A 14,306-nucleotide genomic window follows, 5' to 3' on the forward strand; every position below is an offset into this window, starting at 1 on the left:
TGTGTGTGGTTTTTGTCCCTTCTCAAATCTGGCAGGGAATGAAGTGTCTATTGGAAAATTATGCAAATGTGGTTAGAGAGAATACAAAACACAGTGAAATTGAGACCTGAAAAGTCAAATACAAATAAAAATAAAATAAATGCTTTTTTTTTTTTCCTGAGCAGATGCCCTCCAAACATGACTCAATCGAGTTCAGGCTGTGCAGAAAAATTATAACAGTAATTCGAAAAATGGCTTGGTTCACACATGTGAAAGGGTGTGGCCTGTATTATGTTACCTTATATGCTTTACAGCTTATAGTTTCCAGTGCTTCATGTGGTTTGCAACTGTCCTCTGACCATATATTGTCCATTTTGAAAGCAAAAATAAGTATGTATTCGATGGTTGACTATACTATTTCATTAGCTAGTCAGAATCAACCAAATATCAGCTCATTCAGATATATTAATAGCTTCAGCAACACAATCCACAGCCTCGCTGGGTGCTCTGTAAGACTATACTATTGCTTTTATACTACTGGTATGCTTTGAGCTGAACATCTGTATGCTACCATGCATACAATGGCAGCGCTAACATGCTTATTTTAAGCAGGTATAATGTTTCCCTTATTCACCATATAAGTTTAGTGTGTTAGCATGCTAGCTCATTAGCGCTACACAGGAAGTAAAGCTGAGGCTGATGACCAAATTTCATGGCAACCCTAATCTGATAGCTGTTAGAATATTTCTGTCTGGACCGAAGTAGTGGACGGACAGACAGACATTGCCGACCCTAGAGCTATGCCGCTAACGTGGCTAAAAATCCTGTTAAGACTGCGGCGCCTTAGATGAGGTCATGTTTTTTCACCACATATCTATCATACCCATAACCCTGCCAATACCGTCCATTTGTATCTTTGAAAAGTGCTCATGTCAGCATAATACATAGGCAATATATCGATTCAGTAGTTGAAAAGCAATCTATACGGTGCATTGGATTTACCTTTGAGGTCACAGTGTATTAAATCTATATACCATATCTATATTCTTGAATACTGGGAGTATATTTGCTACCGGCACGATGCAGTTTATACCCATGCGGTCGTTTTTAATGTGCCGCCTTTCAGCTCACATCCAAAATCAAGCCTGGTCACATAATGACTTGCAGTGTTTGTGGGCACAGCATGCCAATTGCTCCTGGTAGGTGATTAATGGCCAACAGGTAAGGTTGTCATGGTAACCTGCCCACCTGAGCCACTATAGCAGCTAACAGCAGCTGAATTGAAGGCTGTACGTTGGATTCGCTCACCCTCCAATTCATGACCTTCAAATATCAGCTAATATCCTTTTCCTTTATATCTTCATCTCTGTAGTTTTTTTTATTCATCTAAGAATCCATTTCATCCATCTCTCCCATTCTCCTCACCGATTTCCCTTTCTCCCTGTCCTCCCACCGTCTTATGCTCATCCCTCAATCTTTTACATCCTCCCTTTCCCAATCCTTGATAGTCCATCCCTCTCTCTTTCCTGTCCTCCCTATTACTCCACCTCTTTCTCTCTTTCGTCCTTTGTCTGCGACCCATTTGTGCTGCATTAGGCGATATATGCTGAGAGAGAAAGAGAGGGAGGATGGAAAGAAGGAAGACGTGGAAAATGGATAGTATCTGAGCTTTGCATTATAATGGAGAACTGTCTCAAGGCAGATTTGCCCTGCCTTTAAAACGATGCATCTATCTGCATTTATTCAGCCCAACTGTACGTCCGCTCAGGCCTCGATGCTGTTATTTCTCTCCCTTTTGGGAATGTAACCCATCCCTATTGTATGCTTGCGTACTGTTAAATATTTGTAATGGTAATTTGTTTTATTTGTTTAGCAGCTAGGTTTTTTTTATTGTGTGTACAAGTAATTTCCTCTAATGGGTTGTGTTTCTATTGTCTTGCAGTTGGGAAGTGTTTTGTGTGTCAGGAGGGGTTGCAATGCCTTTGTGCGCCTGGAAGGGAGGAGGGGACGGACCCATTATTTAACCCGAGCCATCAGTCACACTCAACAAGCCTATCATATAGGGCCATTCAGCGACTGTGCAGGCTAAAGTTAGCGCTATTATCTGCCTGTCACTGGCTAGCTGTGTTGGGGTCCCTTGTGAAAAACCAATTGTATGAGTGAATGCCTTGCTGCTCACGTTGTCAAGCTCCAGGGATGCGCCCAGTGCCTTAAAAAAGCACTCTCCATTTACCTTCGTTTTTTTCACACCTTTCAACTCGCATTAGAAAAGCACAATTTTGACATTTCTGCTGTGTTTAGTAATAGAAAATTGACCGCTCAATTTTAAACCATCTGCAAGGTTCGGAAGCCCAACCGAGTGGAAAAAAATAATCTTAAACTCTAGAAGAGAAAGGATCATCTCAATTTTAATCATCTCAGCTCATCTCCTAAGATTTCCGAGTGAGTGCTCATCAATCAAACTGTATGCAGACAGTGTGCTTGATTAATATTCATTTTATATGAGACACTTCATTTGCATGAACACACTGTCTGTCTCATAAAAATTACCAAGCCCTCCTTGCTGGTGAGATAAGCATCTGGACATGAAACAGTTGAAAATCTGAGACATGGTACTTAACCCGGAAACACGATCCCACTTCATTACATAGTGTTACGTGGGAGGGCTTAAAGCAGGCGTGACTAGTAACATCATACTTAGTATGCCCCAATCTGATAACACTGAGGATCAAGTTTCACTTTGTTGCAGAAGCATTGTACGGAACGCTTCTCGATTAATGAAAATCATCTTTGGTTTCCTCAGGTCAGGAAGTGACAGATGGAGAAATGCCCTAAGGTGGCGATGTGCATCAGTGTGATGACTATCTCACCATTTGTATTAGGGTTACAGAGATGAGAGTGCTGCATGTGAAAGAAATCCGTACCCATCATCAAAAAGAGCTAAAAGTGAAGCTGAAGGTAAAGAGATTTGTTGATTGGAACCTTCTGTGTGACGATCATAGTCAATTAATCCATTGACTTTTAAAAATTATTTTTTTTGGATAATAGATTAATTGTTTCAGTCATTTAAGCTGAAATGATAAACTTTCCCTTGTTCCAGCTTCTCACGTGTCAGTATTTGCTGCTACTCTTTGTATTATGTATTATTTGGACTGACAAGGACATTTTCGGAAATTGTAATGGGAACTAATTTCACTATTTTCTGACATTTTGTAGGCCAAACCATTAACTGATTAGTTGACAAAATAATCGTCATAATGAAAAAGTATTGGCAAATAGCTACAGGGATGGTCAGACAATTTAATTATATACACTGAGACCACAGTTTTTTTTGGTCTATCTGCCGCTTGGACATGTGTGATTGTATTGTGAACAATGTTACAAATCAATAAGCAGGACTGCTTTACGGCAGTGTTGAATTCATTTTAAAGTTAATTTTAATTGTTAATTTGTCAAGTAATTCACTGGTTTAAGCAAAAACATACATTTGTAAATTGTAATACACTAGCACATGATGTTCTGCCAGTCCATTACATGGGGAAATGGAAAAAGCATTCTGTTTCATGCATTATAGTTGACATTTGAGTGAAAGTAAAAAATTGTACTCTTAATAATTTTATTTTTTTATGATTCTCTTTCTTCTAAACTATATTTTACGAATGGAGTTGGCTTGTTCTGAGCCAGAGCAGGGTTCAGTGATGTTGCTCAGCACAGTGAGGAGACAGTGACTCATATGTAAACTAGTGTTAGTCGTGTATTTAAATATGAAAAGTACATGTAAAAAGCATGTAAAACAATTGGCATATTTTATTTTCCTGCTGGTAAACTCTCTTGCACTGAGTAGAAAGAAAGAAAAAGAAATCAGGGACTGCTTAGAGCAAGAAGGCTTATATGAAATATATGAAATGGTCTCCAACAATTTTCCATGAGAGGAAGTACACTGTAGTGGTGACAGCTAATGCACCAAATATTATAGAATTTCTTTCTTTCTTTTATCTACAGAATTTATATAGGTTTCCAGCATGCCCCCCAGAGATTTTCCTTATTCCAGGTGTCATTGACAAAGTCACACATCATGCCTAATTACAACATAACACATCTCGCACCCAATTCGAGGAGCACAGGAGCGTTATCAATGTCAAGGTACTGTAGCGGGAGGTGTTTAGTAGTAAATTAGCAAAGCAAAACAACTTCTTTTGTGGCTTTTAACACTGACATCTCATATTAACACAAGCATCTTCGACACCTTTCCTGAAAGGTGTTTTTGTCATTTGCAACATGAATAATGAATGTATATTTGAACTTACTAAAACTTGTACTATATGTGAGAAAAAAATTCTGTGTATTTTCTTTAGGCATTTTTAGTCTCAACTTTAGACGAGCCCCTCGAATCCAGCCTCAGTTTTGGATCCAACTTAAATCAAGCTAATAGGTTGAATTTCCCTTTACGGTCTTTGCCTCCCATTTGTCTCCAAGTCACATGATTGCTGCGAGACAACATATTTTCCCCCCATTAACTACTGCTGCTGCTGTCTATAATACCTGGCTCCGTTTTGCTTTAACTAGATAGAAAAGTCAATTAATTAAATCTGTCAGGTTTCATCTGGGCCCCCGTTGGCACACGGACGATTACTAAAATAACAAAAAACAACATCATCACTGATTAGGAAAAAAAGAAAGTTGCAGGAAACAGCGAGGCGGTAATGAAGAAGTCTCCTTGATGTGGCTGAGAACAGAAGCTGCGGTCGCTGCTAGGTCCGCTAAATGTTGGCCAGCTTATCTAAGGGAGTTATACTAAATCCCCCTCAGAACAAGTACCCTTGAAACGTCAGCACCATAATGTATCATAAGGCTCCTTCTGGAATACAAGACGAGTTGGCTGGACTACCGCTCTGTCTTTTTTTTTTTTTTTACTTTTTTGGGCATTGAACTGGGTCCAAGCCCTTCTCATAAATATGCATTTTATGATGTGTTCTTTTTGCGTTTGATTGCACTTCCTCTACCTAAGCCCACACGCTTTTTTTTTTTTGAGAGCAAATTAACAACTGTGATAGTGAAGTGTTTTTCATTTTATGTGATAATTTCCAAGTAACACCTGTGCAAGTAGTTTCTGCTTTATCGGTTGTGCTGTGAGATATGGCGCTCACACACACACACACACACACACACACACACACACATACCTTTCGTGCATGCGGCGATACACAGAAAGCTGTATATTCTCATTGTCTTCCCTCATAGAAACACCCTCTCTTGCTACTTGCTTCTTGCATTTTTTTTTTTGACAGTTTGGGTACAAACCTGAAAACCTCCTCCTCCTACAATCATACCATGGAAATCAGCTCTGCAATGTCTTATTTGACATATATACATTTAAATTTGTGGCTGTGCCTGTGCTGCCTTTTTACTCTGTTTCTCTACCACCAGTTTAGAAGTTGTCCTGCAGCATAAACTTCTCGTCTAATTTGCCACTTGGAGGATTTGAATGAGATTATTCCTGGAATAATGTATTTTTTTTGTCAAGGAAGTCACAGTATCTTACTTGATGTCACATTTAATTTAGCTCTCCCACAGCTGTCAGATTGTTTTATTAAAAGCGCTGTTTACTCACTAGGATGTTCTTTGATCAGATACGCTCTTTCACATTGCTATTTTAATGTCTTAAAAGTCCTGTCATTATATATATACACACACAAGGAGTGATGTGAACAGTATAGTAGATGTGTTTCAGACAACTCGTTTTGTTCGCTTGTGGCCTTCAGCCAAGACATTGCTGATGAGCACACCGACTTTTAACCCCTTAATATTGCCCAAATGGTCTGTTTATGCAGGGACCCGCTGCCTTTCTCTTAAACCCATTAATATCCACTCAAAAAAAAATCAGATTACTCTAATGTAGGGTTTCTGAACGGGGATTAAGAGCTAGAGTTTAAGATGGGAAATGCCACCGCTGCCCAAAGAATTCACTGAGCACAACTCCACGCAGGGGATGGACGTGGAGAGTCTGATAAAAGGATGGAGGTGTATTTAAAATGTAGTGTTGGTATAATTTGAGTTTTTTTGATGTCAGTCAGCTTCCCTAGTGCCTTGTCCTTTGATGCAGTGCTCACGTTTTGACCTTTTGTAACCAGATTTTCTGGCATCCCACAATGGAATTAACTGCCTGCAATATTAGATGCAGCACGGAATGCCTAATGTGCAAGGATAATGCTTTGCGTAGAGGATGGCAGCATTGTGCGCACTCTTCGGCTTGTATCATTTGGCAGAGATTATATTTCTGCAGCAGATCATGGTTGATAGTGGATAATAGAGGGGTTTAGATTGCCTAATCATTAAAGCTGACTTAACCTTAATATCATGATATGGGTTTGATGGGGATAATCTCATCAGAGTGTATATAGATTTAAAAGAATGATCCTCATCTAACAGTTCTTTTTCTATATTCATACTTCACTTATGGGAGGTGTAGTTGCAAAATTTCACGCACCATTTTTTTTATTATCGACACGTCCCAAGTGTTAAAGTCACAGCAGTAACAAGCCAACACTAATGTAAATCACTTTTGCAATTAATTTTATGTTAACTAGCGATAGCTTAGCGTTGACTTCACCGGTGACGGCACTCCCGTGAGCTTTAGAGGAGGTCAAGAATCTGGCTCATTCAGAGTGTATCTGCTTTGCCATTTTGTTGACTGGAATTTTGGAGCGAGGCCCGCAAGCACAGTATTTGTTTCTTAGGCCGTGAAAATACAGTCACTGGTGCAAAAACTGAAACTGTGAAGTTACGGCTCGTGCCCACGGGACAGGAAAAACACCGCCGCGTTACTTATGTCAATTACCATCGGGGCTCGCAAGAAAACACACAAGGTCTGGTACACATATGCATGCGCGAAGACGCACACAACATATACTCCACACACACACACACAGTTGTCCACCAAAACCCAAAGCAGCGTGTGCTTCATCGCTCACTCCTTGTTTCTCTGTGGGAGTGACTTGTTGGTAAGGTGGGGGAGTTAACACATTACGAGCAAACAACAACAGTATATCCAAAAATACATTTTGTGGTTCGCACTGCCTTAGTGTTTGGTTGATCGCACCCGGTATGAGTTCAGCTGACTGGAGATTGAGCAACTTGCACCCAGTCACTTGATGACAACTTGAAACCCACGATGCCATAAGGACCATGCACAAGGATGATAAAGCCACGGCGCATCCATCTGTTGTGTTCCTTACTGGAACAGACGCCCGTTGCTCCTGTAAATGAACAAAGAATTTACTCACTTATAGTCTTCTGTTCAGCTAACAAGTGTTTTTTTTTCTCCTTTGTGTATGTTTTGACAGATTCCTGACGTCATTTGGCATCAGCGCAAACAGGGACTTGTGGTCTTGTGGGAACAGTGGCACAGTGGAGGGAGCCGTGCCATAAAGGAAGCACCCAATTCAGGCATTTGCCAGGAAAAAACTGACCTCAACTGGGACCTTCGGCAGCGGGCGGTAAGAGGAGGAGGCCATGTGGACCGCACGCCTGCTTGTCCTCGCCAGCCTCTTTGCACCAGCCGCTCTGGGTGAGTTTGGCTCATTAGAGCTCGTGTGTGTGTGTTTGTAGACGTGCAGATGTGGGCACAAAAACACACCTCTTGCATTTTGTGACTGGCATGGTTTGAAGCCGTATCAGAATTTCATCCATTTGCTATTTAAGTGCCAGATTCTGTCAGCCAACTGTGATAAAAGCCTCTGACTTTATGTCTGTCTTCTCTTCGGCGTATATCTAGCTCCTCTCACTAATTAGCAGTTTTTTACTCTCTAAACTCCCTGAAACTTTTTTCTTTTTTTTTCTTATTTGCACTCTGTTTTTTTTCTCAGATTTTCTACCTATTTTTAGATCTGTCCTTCTTTCTCTTGTCTCAGTCTCTTGCTCTCCTGGCGATAGGAAATGAACCGAAATTACTTTCAAAGAATCATTAACACTGCTTTGGCTTTGTGGTTTAGTATAGTGAGAATTGCAGGAGAAAAAAAAAAACAACAACTTCTTTTATCATTTCACGCATTAAGATCTTAAGATTAAGTTGCAAAGTCTTTCGTTTCCCTTGTCACAGTAAACGGAAACCGCCATAGTTTCGAAGCTTTTCCCTTTGGCCTTATGTGGATTGTTTCAGAGGCAAACTAAATGAAGTCATTTAAATTCAGATTAAAATACATCGGTGGTGGTGGTCGGGTGGTTGTGGAAGTGTGTGTGTGTGTGTGTGTGTCTGCGCGGATGGGACGGTTGATCATAATCAATTAGGGTTTAGATATAGGGAGTGTAGGGATTGGGGCAATAGCCCTTAGCAATGTTAATTTGATATGGTTAAAAGCATTAATGTGAGATTTGAAGCTAATTGAATTGTTTTTGTGCTTTGAGATCAAGTCAATGGCTGCTGGATTCACCATCCATTGCTAATGAAAGCTGTCCGGCATCTTTACAGCTTTAATGCTCACTAGAAAGAGGTCAGGGGACAGCAATATGTCATTTCTCTTTAGAGCGCTCTATTGACCATCATGAGGCAGCTGATTTAGTACTAGTCAGCCAAAAGACACAAAGACAGACTATGAGAACTATAGTTGAACTGAAATATATATATATCCTTAGTGGTGTTTTAACTTCCCTTCTACATTAGTGTTTTCCAGGGGTATGAAGTTTTTAGTTCCAACTGACAATGTGGGTAATTTGTTTGGTTCAATATTTGTAGAGTTCACAATAATGCTTCACTTCTAATGGCTACACAGACAGTTAAAAATTGTTTTTTTTTTTACTCATTCAGGAAATGGAAAATCTGAACAATAGCAGCTTGTTATGTTTTATATTTCCTTACAGAATAAGTAAAGGGGAATTCAAATTGCAGTCAAAAACAGCAAGAACAAAAGCCATATTAATCTTGCAGAATAACAATGTGAGATGGAAATGCATAGTGTTCATACTAATAACATACATTGCTTGTTTTTCATTTTTTGGCAGGAGATTTGCAACATTAAAACTACATTGGTGGGTTCATGTGTACACCATTTTGAGCCTTATTTATATAATAACGTTTTGTAAGATTCCTTTAACAGTTACTAGCCATCAGTCATTGAGTTAAGAGATATAATTGCTGTTTTACCTATATATACTGCTAGGAGTGACACACAGTCAAACATAGCCATACACAAAGAACCATATAGTTGATAGCCTGCGGTCAGTGTTATTGGTCCTTATTGTTTTAACCTCTTGACCTTGTACTTGATTAGCATTGACTCTAAAGTGCTGTCTACAACAGATGTGTCAATCACGCAGCGTGTAAGCATCTACCGTTCTACCACGTGAATCCTCTGTCTGTCTGTTTAGCTGCACTTTCAGGCATTTTTCTTTTTTATAAAGAAGTTTACACTGTTCTCCAACAAGTAATCTATTGTCCACAAACACCATCGGAACAAAAAGCATTTAAGCGCGTCTTGGGATTAGAGAGATGCATATCGATGGTCCATTTGGCTGGATAAACAGTAAGCGTAGGACAACCAGTCTCAGCCAATTAGAAAGTGTCATGGGGGATGGATGTGAAGAGGTTTAAAGAAGATGCACGTCTGAGAAATGCGGCTGGAACGTGTCCGCTGTAGACAACCCACGACAGCCGGTCTGTTTAAAGAAATAAGTTGTTTTTCTGCATGTTGTTTTAACCCATTTACCACACATCTAATATGCTTCACATTAGTGCAGTATTACCTTTTTCATATGTAACATAGTTTTCTGGATTTGTGAGTGCATTTTACATTGTTCCAGGCTGCCATTGCTTTTAGTTTATGTCTGAAAATGTAGGAAAAAGCGTTCATCAATCATAAAAGCTGTTTGAACCATTTGGAAAATGGTCAGCAGCAATGCATGATGATCATAAATGGGCTGAAAGCTGCAAAAACAACTTCACAGTCCGTTAAATCAATCATTCTGCTTTGTTACCCCGACAATCAATCACTCATTGATCCCTTAGGAATAGGTGACGTCGAACTGACAAACCATCTAGTAGCTATGGTTTTTGGTGCCATAACTAATACCCTAAAGCAATCACATTTGAGCTTATCTGGCTTGTTTGAACACCAGGTGAAGTAGTTGACATCCCAAGTAAATAATTTGGCAGTTTTATTAAGAAAAAAAAACATAATTTAACACCCAACCCAACCCCTGATGCTATAAGTGGACACAGCCAGATGTTACCAGAGAATCGTCCTGCAGCTGGAGAAGCTTTAGTGGGAATATTCACCACGGTGTCATTGTGCGTGTTTCTCCCTGAGAGTGTTGGAAATGTGTACTCCTGGGGATGCTGGCCTACTTTGGGATCTATAGTCCCTTTTGTCTATATACAGTCAGGCACAGTCATGCACACACATGTGCACGGATGAGTGGAATCAAACATAGGGAATAGCACTCTTTCTGTTGACACACATGACAAGTTTCACATATTATAGTCACAACACCCATACGGAAAAATGCACACACACATGCACGTACGGTGTCAGCTGAGAGTCTGCCTCTAGAGTTGCACTGTGTCCTGCCATGTCTTGCCTTTATTTGTATTTCAACACATACCCAACTGTCTCACACTTATTTGAGGAATATTTCTGGAGTGTCAAAACAAAAACTCAATGATAGAATGCAGCTTAAGGAGCGGTGGGGATGTGTGGGTGGAGTTATGTGTATTTTTGTTTTTGTGTGTGCTTGTCTATGGACTTGCATGGGATCCTTTCGTGTGTGTGTGTGTGTGTGTGGAAGTATAGTTCCAAAGTCTTGCAAGATTAATAAAAGGTTCAATCACAGATGCAGTCAGTGGGGTTGAAAAATAAGGAAAATGCATCCTTGTCATTGTTTTGGTAACAGTGAATAACAATGAAAAAAGCAATGCCCCAAACACTCTGGCCATGCCTGAGCAGCACATTAATCATGCGTCTCTGTGCATGTAAAATGCTCCAGGAAGGATTTTATATTCATTCCACTTAATACCACCCCATGGAATCTGAGACACAGCGGCTATAATGGATGATGGCTCGTGGACCAATCCAAAGAGACGAAAGCGTAAAGTCTGACACATACTTTTCATGGTCAGGTCCTCGTGCATACATCAAGCCTGGAAGCAGATATTGTCCTGCCGGGGTGGGATAGGTACGTAATGAGGGATGAACGAGACAGCAAGGCAGATGTGTGCCTGACGCACCTGCTCAGCATATGTGTGTGTGCGTGTGTGTGTTTGTAGGTTTTAACAGCTCTCTCAAGTCTTTGCGCACGTATAAGATCCATGGTGGTTTTTCATTTCCGTTTCTTTTCGTTCACGCAGCCCTGTACTCTCCTGCAAAGCTTACACAAAGTTGAATCCAAGCCAACATGCGCCTTACAAACACCTTCTGTTTGCTCACGTCGAGGCATCAGCGCCAATATGCTAAGGTTAGCTGTATCTAACCAAACAATAGCATTAAACTCCAATGTCAGTCTCACTGTTCCCGTACCCGATCCACTTAATTAATCTCCTTGTGCCAGGGCACCGGCTCCATCCGCCAAGGCATCCCTGGATTTGCCTAATTTGCTTAATTAATTAAACAAATGATTTATTTGAGCTCATATTTCAAAGCGGGAGAAAGTTCTTTGTAGAGTCTACTGAGGCATGTACTGTTTTGTTGTGACTGTGAGATGCCTCTTGAAGCATTGAAAATAAGTGGGCTTTGGAGTGGGTGGATGTCAATCATTTGCGGCGGTATAAAGTGCAGGCAGATACAGTACTTCAGTGCAGGGGGAAATTATGTATGCATTTGTATGCGACATTAGATTCAGGAAACAACTTCCAGCGGTGTCTTGTGTTTCTTGAAGATGAGGTAGGGGGATGATTGTAGCTTTATCGTTTCACTCTGGTGGAAATAAACAGAAAAAGAGTTTAATTGTTCAGCCAAATTCTCAATGAGAAGAAAACGGGCCTTAGGTGCAATACGAGTGGGTGGGGGAAGGGCTAAAGTTGCCAAAGTAGACCAAGAAAATTGGGAAAACTTTTTATTCCCCGGTGATATGCATTGTGTACCGATCTGAACTACCAACTGACTCCCAACCGATAACTAAAGAGGAGTGCAGTTGAACAAAGCACTTAATTCCAAATTGGTCCAATAATGATTCCTAGTGTTAGGAAGGTGTCAGGCTTAGTTCACATTGTAAGCACAATTACATGACAAACATCTGACTCCTATTCCTATTCAGTTCGTTTAGGGCTGTGGCAACACTGACATGCCCATCCCTGTTAGGCACCATTTATATCTATTTTGCATAAGAGCATACAAAGTTTCTTTCTTTCGTTTTACATTGTTATAGCCACTTGTAATAAGATTGCATACATTTTACTTTTTGCATGGCTGGGTGAGTACCACATGCGGTGTGTGTATATTTTGCATATACATACAGCACATGTCATATACAGTATAAAGCAAATGAATTGCATTAACATATTTTGTATTGTACCTGTGTGACAGTGGCCATAAATCATGTTAGACAAAATACACAAAAACAAAACATATATTTGTAGATTTTTTTTAACTTTAAGGAATCTTGTGCCAATTCATTTTTGTTTATTCATTTTTGCATAGATCATTTAACAAGCCTACAATGTAAATGTCTAAAGCCACGCTAGGGTACATTAAGCTAAATGCTAATGTCAGCATGGCAACATGCTTATAAGGTAATGTTTAGCATGATCACTATCTTGTTACATTTGTGAAACATAACAGAAAAAAGGTGTACTTGGAATTTCATTTATTTTCATGAATTGAGGCATTAAGTATTGGACAAACTTGACATGTTAATGTCACGAGATGAATAGTAATGGCATCACAATTCATTAGGGGGACATAAATGTCAACATTTTATGGTAATCCATCCAGTAGTTGTTGAGATATTTCATTCTTGACCAAAGTGGTGGACCGAATGCCATTACCATTCCTGGAGCCACATCACTTGGCTAAAAACTCTTATTTCCAGCCTCATTTTTGTGTATTTATCTTGTGAAAGCCTAGTGCTAGTTGTGCAAGGTAGTATGCCTCATTTACACTAGATGAGGGTTTGAAAATGCATACATCATCCCTCAAACTGGTGCTTGGAGTGTACTGCGCATACTGGTGCAATAAATGTCAAAGCAAGGCCACAAAAGTACTAAACAGGCGAAGGCAGGAAAACACCAAGTTGTGCCCGCTGGCTTTAGCATGTCCCTGGTGCAAGGTCACTGCACTTGATCTGTGCTGGCATGAATTATAGCACCATACATGAGGATAAACATAATTTAGTTTAGTCTAAAGTATTGGGATGATCTTTTTTTTTTAACTCGTGTAGCTTTTGAGTACTGGAGGATAGTTCTGACTTGAGATCTGACAGATTTTAATCTAATGAGAAAGCCAAATGAAGGCAAAGTTTATAGGTTAAGTCATTTTGTAACTTGACTTTCACATAAAAGTTTGATGGCTTTGAAAATGGTTTTGATGATATTCTTAAATGTGCCTTGGATTTAATGCTTTAACAGATTTTCTCATTTGCCTCTATTTTTCCTATGAATGGATTACGCTTTTCCCATAAGCCACATAAGGCTTCCTGAAAATAGATAATAGTGTTGCCCTGGAAAAAATTACTTTGTTTTTATACCTACCCTAAGGGTGGCCTCCACATCTGTCATTTAGATGCCAGCTTATTCCATAGCTCCTTTCTGAATGCTCGTTTTTTTAGCAGTGTTTTAGTAGTTAGGTTTTTTTTTTATCAGGACATGTTGCCTGAAAACAATCGATAAATTTGAATTTAGACGAAACATACTGGGTTCAAAATCCACATTTCTTTGTATTCATGTTATCCACAATAACATTTTGTGTGGCATTTGGCATGGCGCTCAGAAATCCCCTTCCCTTTTTATGTTCTTCCGTAATGAGTGAAAAATCAATACCTGCTTGATATGGGGAATAAAAGAATGGCCTTTGCCTCCCATGGCATCCGTAGTGACTGCTTGACATTGCCAAATTGCTGTCAGAACTTGCAACCCAAGAGGAATGAATGACAGCAACATTAAGAATGGCTGGGTGGGGTTAAATACCTCTGCATGTTTTATAGGTGTCCATTCTGGGACCTGTGTATATCTTCCAAATAAATGAGTTAGACTCCCCATTCATTCAGCCCGGTTACACAGGCATAATTTGGTAAGCGCTGAATGATGCCATTTAAAGTGGACTTGCAGCTGGCTGAATGGTGTTTAATGAGGACAGATATTGACAGCAAGGTCAAGTGGCAGTGGATGCTAGCTTACATTAGGC

At 39.9% G+C, this 14,306-nt stretch overlaps 1 protein-coding gene across 1 annotated transcript in view; it reads left to right on the top strand.

The window, feature by feature from the left end:
• The window catches only part of LOC118338178 (adhesion G protein-coupled receptor L3-like), a 225,448-nt gene that overhangs the window by 67,017 nt on the left and 144,125 nt on the right, over positions 1-14,306 (top strand). Inside the window, exon 5 of the mRNA XM_035675435.1 lies at positions 7,323-7,546. Within this exon, the coding sequence (XP_035531328.1) occupies positions 7,492-7,546 (55 nt within the window). The 5' untranslated portion in view covers positions 7,323-7,491. The remainder of the gene's footprint in view (positions 1-7,322; positions 7,547-14,306) is intronic.

Source organism: Morone saxatilis, unplaced genomic scaffold (genome assembly GCF_004916995.1).
Source record: "Morone saxatilis isolate NCDOM2014 unplaced genomic scaffold, NCSU_SB_2.0 Contig4, whole genome shotgun sequence".
Taxonomy (NCBI): Eukaryota; Metazoa; Chordata; class Actinopteri; family Moronidae; genus Morone; species Morone saxatilis.